General features: G+C 35.0%; 1 protein-coding gene across 4 annotated transcripts in view; it reads right to left on the reverse strand.

Annotated features, from left to right (window-relative positions):
* LOC100369123 (regulator of G protein signaling 7-like) overlaps positions 1-10,556 on the reverse strand; it is a 117,565-nt gene extending 107,009 nt beyond the window's left edge. For all 4 annotated transcript variants that reach the window (XM_085494583.1, XM_085494590.1, XM_085494578.1 and 1 more), the window contains exon 1: positions 9,957-10,556. In XM_085494583.1, coding sequence (XP_085350709.1) covers positions 9,957-10,049 — 93 coding nt within the window. In that variant the 5' untranslated portion in view covers positions 10,050-10,556. The remainder of the gene's footprint in view (positions 1-9,956) is intronic.
* Between the last annotated feature and the right edge of the window lie 3,422 nt (positions 10,557-13,978).

Consider the following 13,978-nt stretch of genomic DNA (forward strand, 5'->3'; position numbering starts at 1 on the left):
CGTTTTCTATGAAATTTTGAAGGGATGGACCATTGAAAATAATGGGCAAGGTTTGAAAGAATTAATCAAACTGATCAATTCAGCAGTCAGTGACACAGTACACATGTACATGTATAGAAATTTAGGTGGCTAGACCATGTAATAGACAGACAGACAAGAAAGCCAATTTAGCAGTATTTCAGAGCAGGACTTGATGGCCAAATGTAAACCATAAAAACATTATTCACTAACCCTTATGTGATCATAAGGAGGAGGGAAGGGGGGGGGGCTGACAATATTTGAGTTTAAGCATTACATGTAATAATTCCAGATTGAGAATTCAAGGAAGGCCATGAAAAAAAAAATAAACACAGCATGTACTGACAATAAAACAAACAAACCTATGTGGCATATGGATACAAATGTTTGTATTGGGTGTAACATTAGGGCCAGGCTAATTGAATGGTTCTATAAAAAAAAAATGAAGAACAGCTGTATACAAGCATCTATACCTGAGTGGTTGAGGCAAATAACAGGGAATTCAAAAGTATGGTTTTCATTACTATCTGTTCATATCTATTGTTTTATCGACATAAGGCTCTTAATGAACTTCACTCTACTCCAGTTTACTTTGCAGCAAGGAGTATGTACGCTACTAGAAATGAATTATAGGACTGAAAATAACTACAGATTTATAGTCACCACCATACAATAGTAAAGAAAACTGAAACCAGTCAGCCATTTTGAATCAGAACTTGACTGATGTACATGTACATCTGTATAATATATGTGTTAAGTTAGAAGAATTGATCCAGTTCCAGAATGGTGGATTTTGATACATTTTTAGTTTTAAAATAGATTACATTCAGCCATCTTTAATAGGATGACATAATAAATGCATGTGCATATATGTGATATGACGTAATATAATCTGATCGGTTCAAGGCATGTCAGAGAATGTCATTGGAACATCATTCATTGAATGGCCACTAAGTCAAGCATTTTGAAGCTAAAAAAAAAATGACATGCACCATATTACTATTACGTTCAATTTATAGATTCAAGTTCAAGAATTTCTTGATGTTGATGAATTTTTAGCCTTAAATTGGACACCCTAAGGTCATCTTGAATTAGATTACAAAACAAAAGAGAAGGGGGTCAATAGTCGCATATTATGCAAATGAGCATCATTTAGTGCTGAGACATACATAATATGATATAGCCAACAGATTGAAGTAATATACAATGTATTATATAACAAGAGATTCACTTGTCTCAAAATTAGATTTTTTGTCCAAAATGACAATTCTGGTCATTTACCATTATTTGCCATGTTTTGGGTGTAAAACACTAAATTTAACTGAAAACACTTATGTCTGAAATGATTGAACAATTTAAAAAAAACAATTTTGAATCACTGAACAAAAGTTTATTTACAAACAGCTAGGCAGACAATTGTGACTACAGCTAATGGGAAACATTTGAACACAGCCACTGAAAGTCGAATATCCATCCTGTGCCAATGACAATGAGAGTTTTCTGATGATCGAGCTGCAGCTCTGAAAGCTTTTCATGCATTCAGAGAATGTATAACTCGTTTGATTTCATGAAGACAGCATCTGAGCGTTGGGTTCTCAGTGTTTTTGTTACAAGTATGTCACATATGCAAACAGTGAGCAGTCTTCATACTAACTTAAACCTTAACAATATTTGCATACATGCATATTTCTCATGTTAGTTAATTGGGGTTCGTGATATACTTTTGCCAACCTCTGACAAAAATGCCTGATAACGCGTGATTAATTTTGTATGTATTACCAAATCAAAATGTGTTTTTATACGCTCCAATATTTCCTGTGCCAGAGCTGTGTCTGGTCAATTTCATTGTAAATCAGCTGCAGCCCATGATTGGATCAAATGTGTGCATGTTCGTGAATAAAGTATCACACGTTCAAATGTATTGCCATGACAAAATCGTTTAAACTTCGATAACTAATCAAGATACTTCAATTTAACAGATGTGTCAAGTGCAAAATGCGTTACTAGGGCAAGAGCAAGTTTATTTGCTTCTTCTTCCTCAAATTATCAAATGTTGCATTTTTTTTTTTTTATAACAGGCAGACACCAAAAAAAAAACTATCAATAATAATTATTCAGAAACACACTGAAAAATGTTTTAAAGTTGATGAATGGAAATAATTCTATGAAAAACAAAATAGCAGCAGATGTAATAAATTGTAGACTGACTCCTAAGAAGTAAAGGGGTTTGCGGTATTACCGGAAAACTCAAGACGAGTAAGAATGAGATTCAGGGCTCAAGTACGTACCACTTCAAAGCAGGAAATAATTGCAATATTATATCGTATGTACTGTAGTTGCCGGTCTCATCTCCAAGAAAAGGTTGAAAAAAAATTGAGTAAGACGGTAAAGCAATTCACAATAATAACAGAATCGTAAAACGTGCAAGAATAAATCTCATTGCGAACGGGTCATGATAAACGACAATTACATTAACTATACACCTTTCGAAGGTTCTCAGTGCCGTACGAAAGATGGAAGCGGCAACCACTTCTAATTATAATAAATGAATAAAGTAATGTTGAGTTTACTTAATTTAGATTAAGTTTTTTATTTTTAATAATACATCCTATACAAGAAGTTGCACTGTGCCTCGCAACAAGATAAAGTAATAGGGGCAAATACAAGATGGCTGAAAGTCTGTTATCCAATCACAAATTGAAATGTTTACTATTGCTACTTGCATAATATATATATACAATCAAATTGGATATGCAAATCACTTGTCATGTGACCAGGAAAATTGTTTCTGGCTGAATGTGCAGTGTATGGTCAATAATTGAGAGTGAATAATAGACTAATCTAGTAACAACAAAATCATATTTATTTATTTATTTATTTAATACATGACTTCTAAATTTGCAATCTAATATATGGTCACAAAACTTTATACTTCTATTTGCTATTTCTCATATTTATTCAATTTTTGCATTCAAACTCAAGTAAAGTGCATGTCTCATAATCATCAGCCAATTTATTTGTTATTTCCAAATGACACACTTTCTAAACAAATTGCATGATGGGAAATTAAAGCACTTTTACAATTTATTGAGATCAAAGCTTATTAAAGTCAAACATGAACGTGTACCTAAGTGACATATGATCAAATGTACATTTGCATTTTTTTATTATGTTGATTTTTTGACTATGAACATTTAATGCAATCTTTGGAATGACGTAAGAGACAAAATATGAAATAATACAAAATTAATAATTTGCAAAAAACATGATGTTTTCCAGTCAAGGTTTCTGATCTGACTACGAATCGTCATGTATCCTAACATATATAATATGTGTACCACATTAGAACAAAAACTGACAAAGGATTTCCAATATAGTACATTTTCAAAAAACAAGATGGCTGACAGTTGACAATCTTGGATCAAATCACTAAACCATCGTACATGTATGTGCATATGTCCCACATAAAGTACTAGACGCATGCAACGAACAATTGGATTTGGTCCAGACAGTTCTAAAATATGACTGCAGAAGGACAGACAGAGGCTAAATTTTAAGTCCCTGTTTCAAACTTCATTTAAATGGGGACTAAAAAAGTGTTTTTTTTGGTCAAAATAAGTAATATTTTAATGATTCAGTATACAACAAATACAATTTCTGGTTTACATGTTCTACCAAAGAAGATGCGGTTCTAATAGAACAAACACAGTAGTTGTATTAGAAAAATATATTCTGAAAACTAACATCTGTAGTTATGTTATGTAACACTCACTGAAAAAATAAAAAAATAAAAATATAATTACATATAAATCCCTGCCTCCATAACCAGTATTTTATTTTTTTAGGGACTTACTGAAAATAACATATTTATTTTACTTGGCCTATGTGCAGGTCAGAAATGACCAATTAAAGAATGAATTTAGTATGATGGATACATTAAACCCTTATATGGCAGGAAACTAACTTCCCCGACCCCCTTCTAGATCATCATCATCCTTAATCTAGATCACTGTGCCTCGGAGCAAGATAACAAAGTATATTTTATTCTGAGCACATGCAAAAAGGAACTGAACAGCTGGAGAATGGTCCCCTGTCTGTACCCCATGGCAGCAACAATATTGCATATGTTACATGCTGTACGTATGTCCTTGAATACCACGTTTTGGTTTGAATATTAAAATCTCTGGTACTAGAAAAACTGTGCAAATTTTTTTATTTTCATTTCGCTATCAAATATTTATTTAATTTGTTCTGTGAATTTCCCAATATCATTTTATTTTCTGTCTAAAAATTGCCTAATTCTAACTCCTCTCCCTCTAATAGTTTATAATATTCAACCCCTCAGTAAAGGAAATGGAGGTCAGGGACAGGGGCCAAGAGACAGTGCAACCACAGTGAAAAATCAAATTGCCAGTAGGTAACCTTCAGAAAAAACACAGATTGAAACAATGAAGACGGCAGTTGCTCCCTGCCTGGCTGCACAATTTATAAAATTGACAAAAATAATTAATATGAATTAAAATTACATCAGTATAAATTAGATTTAGTGATTAATTAAAAAAAAAAAAATTCTGTTATTCAAGCATTAGTAAAACTAAATTTCTTACTCAACATACATTTGTACATGCACATTTATTAAAAATTCCCCATGGGATTTCACGTTTAATAAATCAGACTATTTAAATTGATGAGATTTAAAAAAAACAATAATAAGAGCGTAGCTATGTGCAGATAAAAAACACTGACAGATTATACAACCCGAAATGATGCGTAATTATGATATAAAAAGAACTGACTGTTGAGCTCATTTCCCTCAACATGCAAATTGCAACGGCAAGCTCCCATATGCATTAGTAGTAGAATTTCATTATAAGTACGTTTTTCCGACATTTCATTTTTTTTTTTCATGTCGACCTAAATTCTCCATACCTGAAAGAGGATTATGTAGAGATCTATGGAGCTCATTTAATGGGGTAAACAGGCTGATAAAATATACCTTGTGGTACTCATTACGACAACCGAAATGAAAAAAAACAAAACAGAAAGCACACGAGGCAGATGATTGTATACTTAAACGAATTGAGTGACAGAGATAATGAATGGCACGGGATTAGCACACTCAAATCTCGGTTCTTGTTGCAGCCAACCTGATTAACATTGTACCATCAAAGGCAATTTTGTCATATTCCCATGAAAGCCATATTGCTGCTTTAGATTAGGATGTTAATTTGCCACCAATATTACATTATGATAAATTAACATCAAAGGTGCAGACAGAATCAGAAAACAAGTATATTAAATTTACATTGTTAGTAAGTAATATGATGCGTGAATATACACTAGTTTATGTTTTTTTTTTTTATCGACTGATTTTATGTTGGCTGTTAGTGGAACTGATTCTGTTTTTGGCTTGTCTTTAAGGGTAATGTATTTGTGTGAAATATTTGTTTTCACCATTTATTGGAATTTTTTTTTATAAAGCTACACAAGCTTGCATAAAATATAAATTGACAAAATATAAGCATACAAGATACAAGTTAAAGCAGGGATCCTGCAAAAAAAAAAACTATACTATATAACTACTATATAACATATGCGAATGGCTCAATTACAGTTATTTTCAGTTTATTAAGGGATACATCGCTATGTGTGTGTAACTCAGTATACTGTTTTGAGGACTGCCATTTTTTAAATTAGTAACTATATTTCGATCAATTTTCTTTTCAAAATGGCTGACAGAGTAGGATTTAATGCTGAGGGGAAATCTCAATCATTGTTTCCATGGGAACGTGTTCGAATACCCCCAACTTTTTATGAAATCTTTTTCTCAGAAAAATTTAAAGTATTTGTAGTGCTATCACATTTTTCGTATTTATATGAGTTGGCCATGTCCATCTATAATAGGATATTATATATAGACAGTATGAAACAGGAAGATCAGAGAATGAGGGATGTAGAAATGTAACCAATGATAAATTGGGCGTGACCGCAATGTAGTTGCTGTACATGTATATGTTGACATACAGTAGAGCGCAGTAACCAGCTGATCAATTTGTGTTGATGAATACAAGCTAATATTTATATAGTAGATGACTCCCAATTCTATGTGTCAGTATTTTTAAATAATTATAAAAACATTTTGCTGGAAAAATTCAATCTCTCTTATTTTGCATACCAATCAACATAAATGATGCAAAATATCACAAAAATTCGGCTTTATCTTGTTCACTAAATTAAGCCCTTCATTATAAAATACCCTAAATTGTATTTATATGTCCTAATAATTAACACTAACTTTGTTAACTTGCCAGGACCTGCTCCGATGCATCCAGGTATTGATGTGTTGCCCAAGGCATACTATACTGTCAATCAACAAATCCAACACCCTGAAACGTAGTCACTGAACAAACCGCAAACATCTTACCAGACCCCCTTCTAATCAACTTGCAACACCAGTCCCTCCCCTCCATGATATCATAGAAAAAGATAATCTCTCGCCATCTGCCACTTAACAAAAGCACAGGAAACAAATCCATGCCTGAATGCCCTCATACCTCTAGTATGAAATACAAATTTCAGCACCCTCTTGCACGAACAGAACATGTGCAGAAACATAAAAATCTCAGACGACAACACTTCAAACTTTTCGCCTTCGGAATAAATAAGGTAATGTTATTTATTACAATGGTAGTAATTTTACATTAAAATCACTGAGAGTTGATCATATTACTCCGGCTAAACCGAAACCAGCCCTGAGGGCTGCAGGAAACGCAAGAATGAAATAGGGGAGTGCACAAAACAGTAATCAGACACCTACTTTGAGAAGAAAACAGCGTGAATCTCAGTGTGCATAATTATCTAAAGCTGTTTATAGAACCATATACTGATGACAAGTAAACAAGATTTCCTAGTAATTACCTCAAATATCACAATTAGCCATAATTTATTATGAACAGTTGATGAAACAAACCCAATGCAGTTGTTTTTTGTCGATGTAGTCATTGTGATTTTGATTCAGCTCGAGAAACACAGTATGATGAATATTGTGGCAACTGCTAAGCATCAAACAAAAGATAACAAAGCGTTAAAGAACAATAAATAGATAAATATTCTATGGCATGGCTCAGGCACTAGGAATTTTTTGGGAAGGGGTTAGCTCGGAAAAGTTGCACTAATATTCAACATATGAGCACAACTAGAAATTACGAGGCATTCATTCATTCATTCATTGTAAGTTTGTTCATATTATTTGGTAATGCAATTTCCAAACCATTGCTAGTTTAATATAATCTGTCTGGTTTAATTCAAATGCAAATTAGCATATCATTAGTTGTTATGAAAGCAAAAGTGGTTTGTACAAAATAAAAACATTAAAAAGAGTGAACATTATTTATCATCAGTTGTGTCAGTTGTGTACAGGGTGTCAGAGACACTAAGAGGCAGTCTGTGTGTGTGTCTTGTAGCAACAGTTAGTTTCAAGCCTTGCCCTTGGGGAAAATTATACATTAGTACCCCCAGACCATAATGGGCATCGGCCTAATTTTCAAAAAGACACAATTCATACTAATGTTCTTGAAATAGAAACCAACCAATCAGCAGTTCCGTTATGTTACGTATCAAGCGTTTAAGGCATACCCTTTTCAAAATGGCTTCCCACTACAGGGACAGAAACAAATGAAAATGTTTAAGCGTAGATGTGTTGAGCGTAGAACAGACAGCACAGGACGTATCAGCTTCCATGAACGATACATCTTGTGAAATATACATACGAGAAGCTTAAGAAGCACAATTGAATTAAACGTCCAATCATCTAGCACTTAACAATTAAGCAATCAGAATGGAGTATTTTATGTACGACAAGCAATCGGTAACAAGGTGTATGCACTTCGTTCACACACGCACATATCACAAACATGCAGGCACCTCCAAATCTCACAACAATTAAATCACAAGATGTAATTTAAAAATACATTCTGAAAAAAAATACTTAACCACGAACTAAATTCATAAGAGGTGACTGGCATCACACTAAATCTCAGAACTGAAAATAGGTTTAAAACAATAACATGATAAAATGACTTCAGAGAAATTTTAATTCCAAGAAGCATAATGACTTCAGCGAAGTATACAGCTTCAATGATCAATAACATTTGATCATTGGATAAGAAACAATAACCTCCCCTCACACTGCTCGGCCTCTCATGCATGTAGTTTTTTTTTGCATAAAAAGTATGCAATTTAAGATTACTATTGATTTAGGTGGCTGGTATATCGATAGAGCCACCTTGGTGTATGCCCAATAAAGTATATACAATATACAGACACATTAAAAACTAATGGGCAGATATCCTGCATGGACCCCAAGTATTATTAAACAGTGTAGAGCTATGAGGCAATCAAGCACCAGAAACATATGTCATTAAATCAGAGAAAAATATTACTAAAATGAAAAAAAAAAATAATAATTTAAAAGCACAAAAAATGTTGAACAGAGTAAATGCAAACTTCTTGTGAGGAAATGAATATTATTTTTTGTTTTGTTTTTCTATTTTTATTTCCACAACGGGAATGTTATTTGTATATATAATACTGACATACCGATCAATGCTAGTGAATGAATGAGTCAGTCGGTCGGCTAAGAGCTTGCAATTGCCAAGAATGGGTTCTGAATGCATTACAAATTTACTGGGTTTCCCTTTACACGGAAGAAAAGAACACTACATTGACTGGCCATTGTTTGCTACTAAATAGAAAGACTTATTAAAGCGGAGCAAAAGGGAGGATAGTTATCATTAAACTAGTGCTATATGCAGTAAAAATTGTGTTAGAGGAGTGTGTAGGACAATTTGAGAAATCAGCTTACTGGATTCTGATTGGTTCCACTTCTAAGCAACAAATTATTACTTTCTACAACTCAATATATTCTGACGTCAGCGGTGCATTGTTCCCCTCCAATATGATCATGCTAATATCAAAGTCCCAGTGACGAAAACATGCGATAAACCACCCAAGTGAAATTAAAAGCTTATTTGGATATATATATGTATATCGATACAAATTTGTTTAAATAATATCGAAATACACCAAAAATCAGAAGAGCTATGTTTTGGATGTCTTATTAAATAGATGAAGAAAAATTAAGATTACTGAAAAAAAAAATAAAAAAAACACATGTAGTTGTGTGTACCAGTGGGGGAAAACAAATATTCTCAATTTAAAATTTTCTACACGTTCTCCTTGACCAGTTTGCAATGACTGCAGCGTATCAATCTTGCATTTAGTGGCATACCTCAGAATGCAAAATCAGCCTGTAAATCATTTTATTGATTATTTAAAAAAATATCACAAGTTGGCTTCTCTGAAACATTAATATTGAATCGTTGCACATAAATATATAAATTTAATAGCCGCAACGTTTTTTGTTTTTTTTGTTTTTTTTTTATCTTACTGATGAGTGAGCAGCATCGACAATATGTTAAGCTAAAATGGTCACACAAATATCCACAGTGAAGGCAAACATCCATGGCAAACACGAACACATACACTCTCATAATAAACGTTACATAGGAGACTGATTTGATCTGATAATCAAGTCGTCGCTCGCAACGTTAATGTTCAATTTTTAGTGCTTTCGAGAAAATCATTGTCAGATCCGGTTCATAACTTTGGCATTAATTAAAATAACAAGTTTATCACACTGGGGACCCACTTTCCGTATCAGTTATCTGTTTAACTAGACTTTTTTTTTTTTCCGTCGATGAAAGCCGATGCTCGATACTATGAATAGACCCTTACCGACCCCCGCCAATCACAGTCGCAAACGGGCGCCGTGAACCCAATTAAAAATGAAAAGGGAGCCACAATAAACTATTCGTCTTAAAGATAAATGCTGAAATCAGTGTATGCACATATATTTAATGCGCTGTGCATCTACCCACCTTTCGATAGACTATAACGTTTGGGTTGTATTCGTTTGTTCCATTGCTAGAGTCCTGTTGCCGTCTCTCGGCCATCATGGTGGTACTTGTCATGATCACGGCAGCTAGCAGAGCAGCTGAGCTATAAATCCCGATCCCGTTCCGTACTATTCTCCCAAGTAAAAGATCCTCCGGCGAATTATTCAAGAAATATCCATGCTGTATATTATATTCACTGAAACACAGTCAGAGTATAAAATAGGGGAACGTTCTAATTCAATGGTTACCACAAATATTGCAAGATGAATGAAATTCCTCCGCTTCGGTTCTCCTACTTCTTTCCTCCTCTGATCCTATTCGCTTTTTTTTCCCGGTCGATCCGACGATCCCAACAATCGCTGCGTTATTGCTAAAACTGCACCGATGTTAGCGGGTATATTCGACTTTAGTACATATTCCGAACAACACAGAGCATCGGTAAAGCCATTCCAGGCGAGGGGAAAGTGTCCGATTTCCGTTCAAGATGTTTTTTTCGGCATATTACACCAGCGACCAGCCAGGCGAGTTATCTTTATTGTTGCCTACCTGGTATGCGATCGACGTCGCTCTCGCTGCCATGTTGAAATCGACATCGACCAATCAGCGCGGCGCGTTAGTCAGGACGAAACTAAGACGCAAAGAAGGGATGATGTTTATTATCACTTTCGGCATAATTTTACTCCACAATTTTCCTTTATTTCAATAATTACATCGCATTATATATGTATGTACGTAGCAAATAAACCATATTTCGTCTATTTGTTCAACTACAAGAAGAAGAAAATCGACACCGTTTCCACATTATCAAGTAGAATGGAAGATGTAACCAGATGCACAGATATAACTATAAATAAATATACCCCCAACTCAGATTCAAATTTAGCGGCATTAATTAATGTCTTTCAATTAGGGGCCGTGTATGACGATGTATCGCAAAATGCGTGGTAATGACGTCATATTTGATTGTCTAAGATTTAATTGTTGTGTACGTTTACTTGATAACTATGAGCCGTGCACAGTCGTCAGGTACTCAGTGGAACCCGGTTTTGATTTATTGCTGTGTTTTTATTAGGCCACCACACGTAGTGAGTAAGTTCCCACTTTGCCCAGTCGGAATGGTTGTATTAAAGTGTTTATTTCACACTTCTTGGCATATTGTGTTTCACAAATTGGTGTCAGATGAAAACCTGATTCTATATTCCAGAACTCGGCCTCGATGATGTTTTTTTTTTTAGAAAACTCGGGCGCCCTCTTCGACACAGTGAGTATAGCTTTCGTCATGATAAAAAGGATGCATGTACCACTCCAGTCCATTTCCCTGTGTTCTTGCGTTTCTTGCTGTGTACAGTTACACAATGACCCACGGGAAGTCTTCAATCGAACGTATATTATATACTAACTCAAAAACAAACTTCGTAACTTCACGGACCGATTAAATGCAACATGTACCACGTTTTTTTTACGGATTTCCTGTAATATAAAAATAACACTGACAAATTGTGTTGCATAATTCAATAGTTTCAGCAGTATCCGGTAAAAACTGCTTTATCGATTAAGATTGATCTATGATTTTTTTTTTGAAAATTATTATTTGAAAAAATAACTCTGCTGACGGGCGTCAGTATATTGGTCGGTTTTATGTTTCCATCTCAGTTACACATTGTATTCAGTTTTATCAAGTTCTACACGGCATGTCAGAAAAACAACGTCATATTTACTTTCACGAAATGTCTACTATATTGCATTATTTTATTAAGATGAGAAAAGATTTACTAATTTTGCCGGCAAGTTAGCTGAGAATATAATATTGAATCATATAATGCGCGTTTACCAATATATATTTGGGTCTGGGTCTGGTCTGGTACTTACCGCGGCGGTACTCTCATGACGATAAAACATTGAAGGATAGTCCACAGTCCCGGGGATAGATGGACTGCCAGTGTGTATTGTCAAGTGGTCGGAATACTTGTCTTTCCAACTTGATTACTCATAAAGTACGTTGGCCGTGACACCGACCTAGTTTTCGCATAAATTATCGATTGTAACAATGTGTTCAGATCGATATTAGAGAGCAGAAACTCAATTTCCGATAATGTTGAGGATGCTGGATAATAACTATTTCCAGCATATGGGATCGGAATTACACTGCCTGTCAGTGAGAGCTCGACGTACTACGGCAAATACGAGGGTAAATGAGTTCTAAGCTGTGACGACTTCGATATTAAAAAAAAAAACGATCTAAATATTTATTACAATATTTTTTTCAAGGTAACAGAATGGATTTTTATGTCAGTTACAAACACCCATAGACATTGGTTATTTCAAAGAGAAGAGGAGGAAGTCTGTTTATTTTTTAACCCATGTGACCCTAAAACAAACACACAAAAAAATTTTATTTTCAAAAATGTTAGGGTCATTGCTTTCTACAAATCACAGTCCTTCTATCACCAGAAGGACTGTGTACAAATGCATAGGTTTAATAGATTTTTGGCCATTATTGTTCTGTAACAGCCGCCAACATTTATCCAGCAACAATACTTCCCACACATTTAATCACTAATATATTAAATACGAATTATGGACAGGCCGTTTCCCCTTGTATGTGGGGATTGTGTATATATCACAAATAGCGTGTAACTATTAAACAGAGACTGGTATCGAGGGAAAACCTTATGTTTTATCTCTCAATCAATATTGAGAACAACATACTAGTATCCCCTTGACACAACTTGTTTATATGTAGAACAGTATGGGATGAGGGAAGGGTGTGCCCCGTTGTAACACCATGGCAAATACCTCATACCCCACCTTTTTCCAGATCGGTAACATGCGAAAATGGCTACCAAATTGTGCGTAGTATAAGGGAGAATAGTTCTGCTTTTGATATTGCGAGTGATCGATGGTGGCTGCATGTAGTTATTGGTTCCACGAAATCAGGTGTATACCATCTGCACGTCAAATAATCAATCGAATCAAAACAAAATAATCAAACCTTTTGTGACATTTTACATTATCCGTCGGCGGAAACATATAAAAAGCCAACCATCGAGTGTCCCCGCCCTTCCCAAACAAAGTGACTCTTCAAAATTACCGTATCGAGGGCGCAACACTACTTAATACTGATCAAACGGCGGACCAGGCGGATGCCCACATTCGGGCTGTCTTATTTGTGTTACATTGCCTCTCAGATGATTACAGTGATTTTAGTGCCAGGTTCCGCATTGCAACCTTGAATGAGATAAAGTATTATATGAGTTACAAACATTGTACTTTGGTCTAAATATGGGTATGGAGTGTTTTCAATGCAAGGGTATAAAAACTGCTCACTTTTGAAGCACGTCTGTGCCCGGTGGTCATGGTTCATTGAGTTTCATTGGAGAAGGAACACTGAACGGACCGTAACGATGGAATGATGATGACATTGGCCTGTGTGTATTCAGGAGAAACTTTGATCGGCTAAATCCACCAAGGCATGGACTCGGTGATTTACGTCGGAGGTGGGGCCATATTTTTGTTTTTAAAATTGTGTACAGCAAAAATCGAAATAAACCGATCATGGCAACCGCTATCCCCTGGTCCATTCGGAATATTACAATACTAGTACTTGTCTGCTCTCAATCGTTGGAAATTAGCATATTGAAAGTCCCGCTATATTTATTGTGGATGCGAAGTTGTCTATGATAATTGTAATCATGAATGTTCTTTGCCAAAAACACATATAAGCATATTAACCAGACACCATACAATACCTAGATGGAGGGAAGGTGGGCCACTATAAAAAAAAAGTAAAAGGCGGTAGTCCTCGCGCAGCGCGTGTTCGAATTTCATGTCTTAGGCAAAAAATGTATTATACATGCGTTGAGTACGTTGCTGTGAGTCCCATATTGCATAGCACCATGATCTACAACGCGAATCAGCACTATCAACGAACAGGGCTAGTCCACCGCTGTAATTTTACTGTAACATCGACTGGAATATTCAAACAATGTTTCATGATATTCAGC

The sequence above is a fragment of the Saccoglossus kowalevskii genome, chromosome 2 (genome assembly GCF_978046115.1).
Source record: "Saccoglossus kowalevskii chromosome 2, keSacKowa6.1, whole genome shotgun sequence".
NCBI classification, from domain to species: Eukaryota; Metazoa; Hemichordata; class Enteropneusta; family Harrimaniidae; genus Saccoglossus; species Saccoglossus kowalevskii.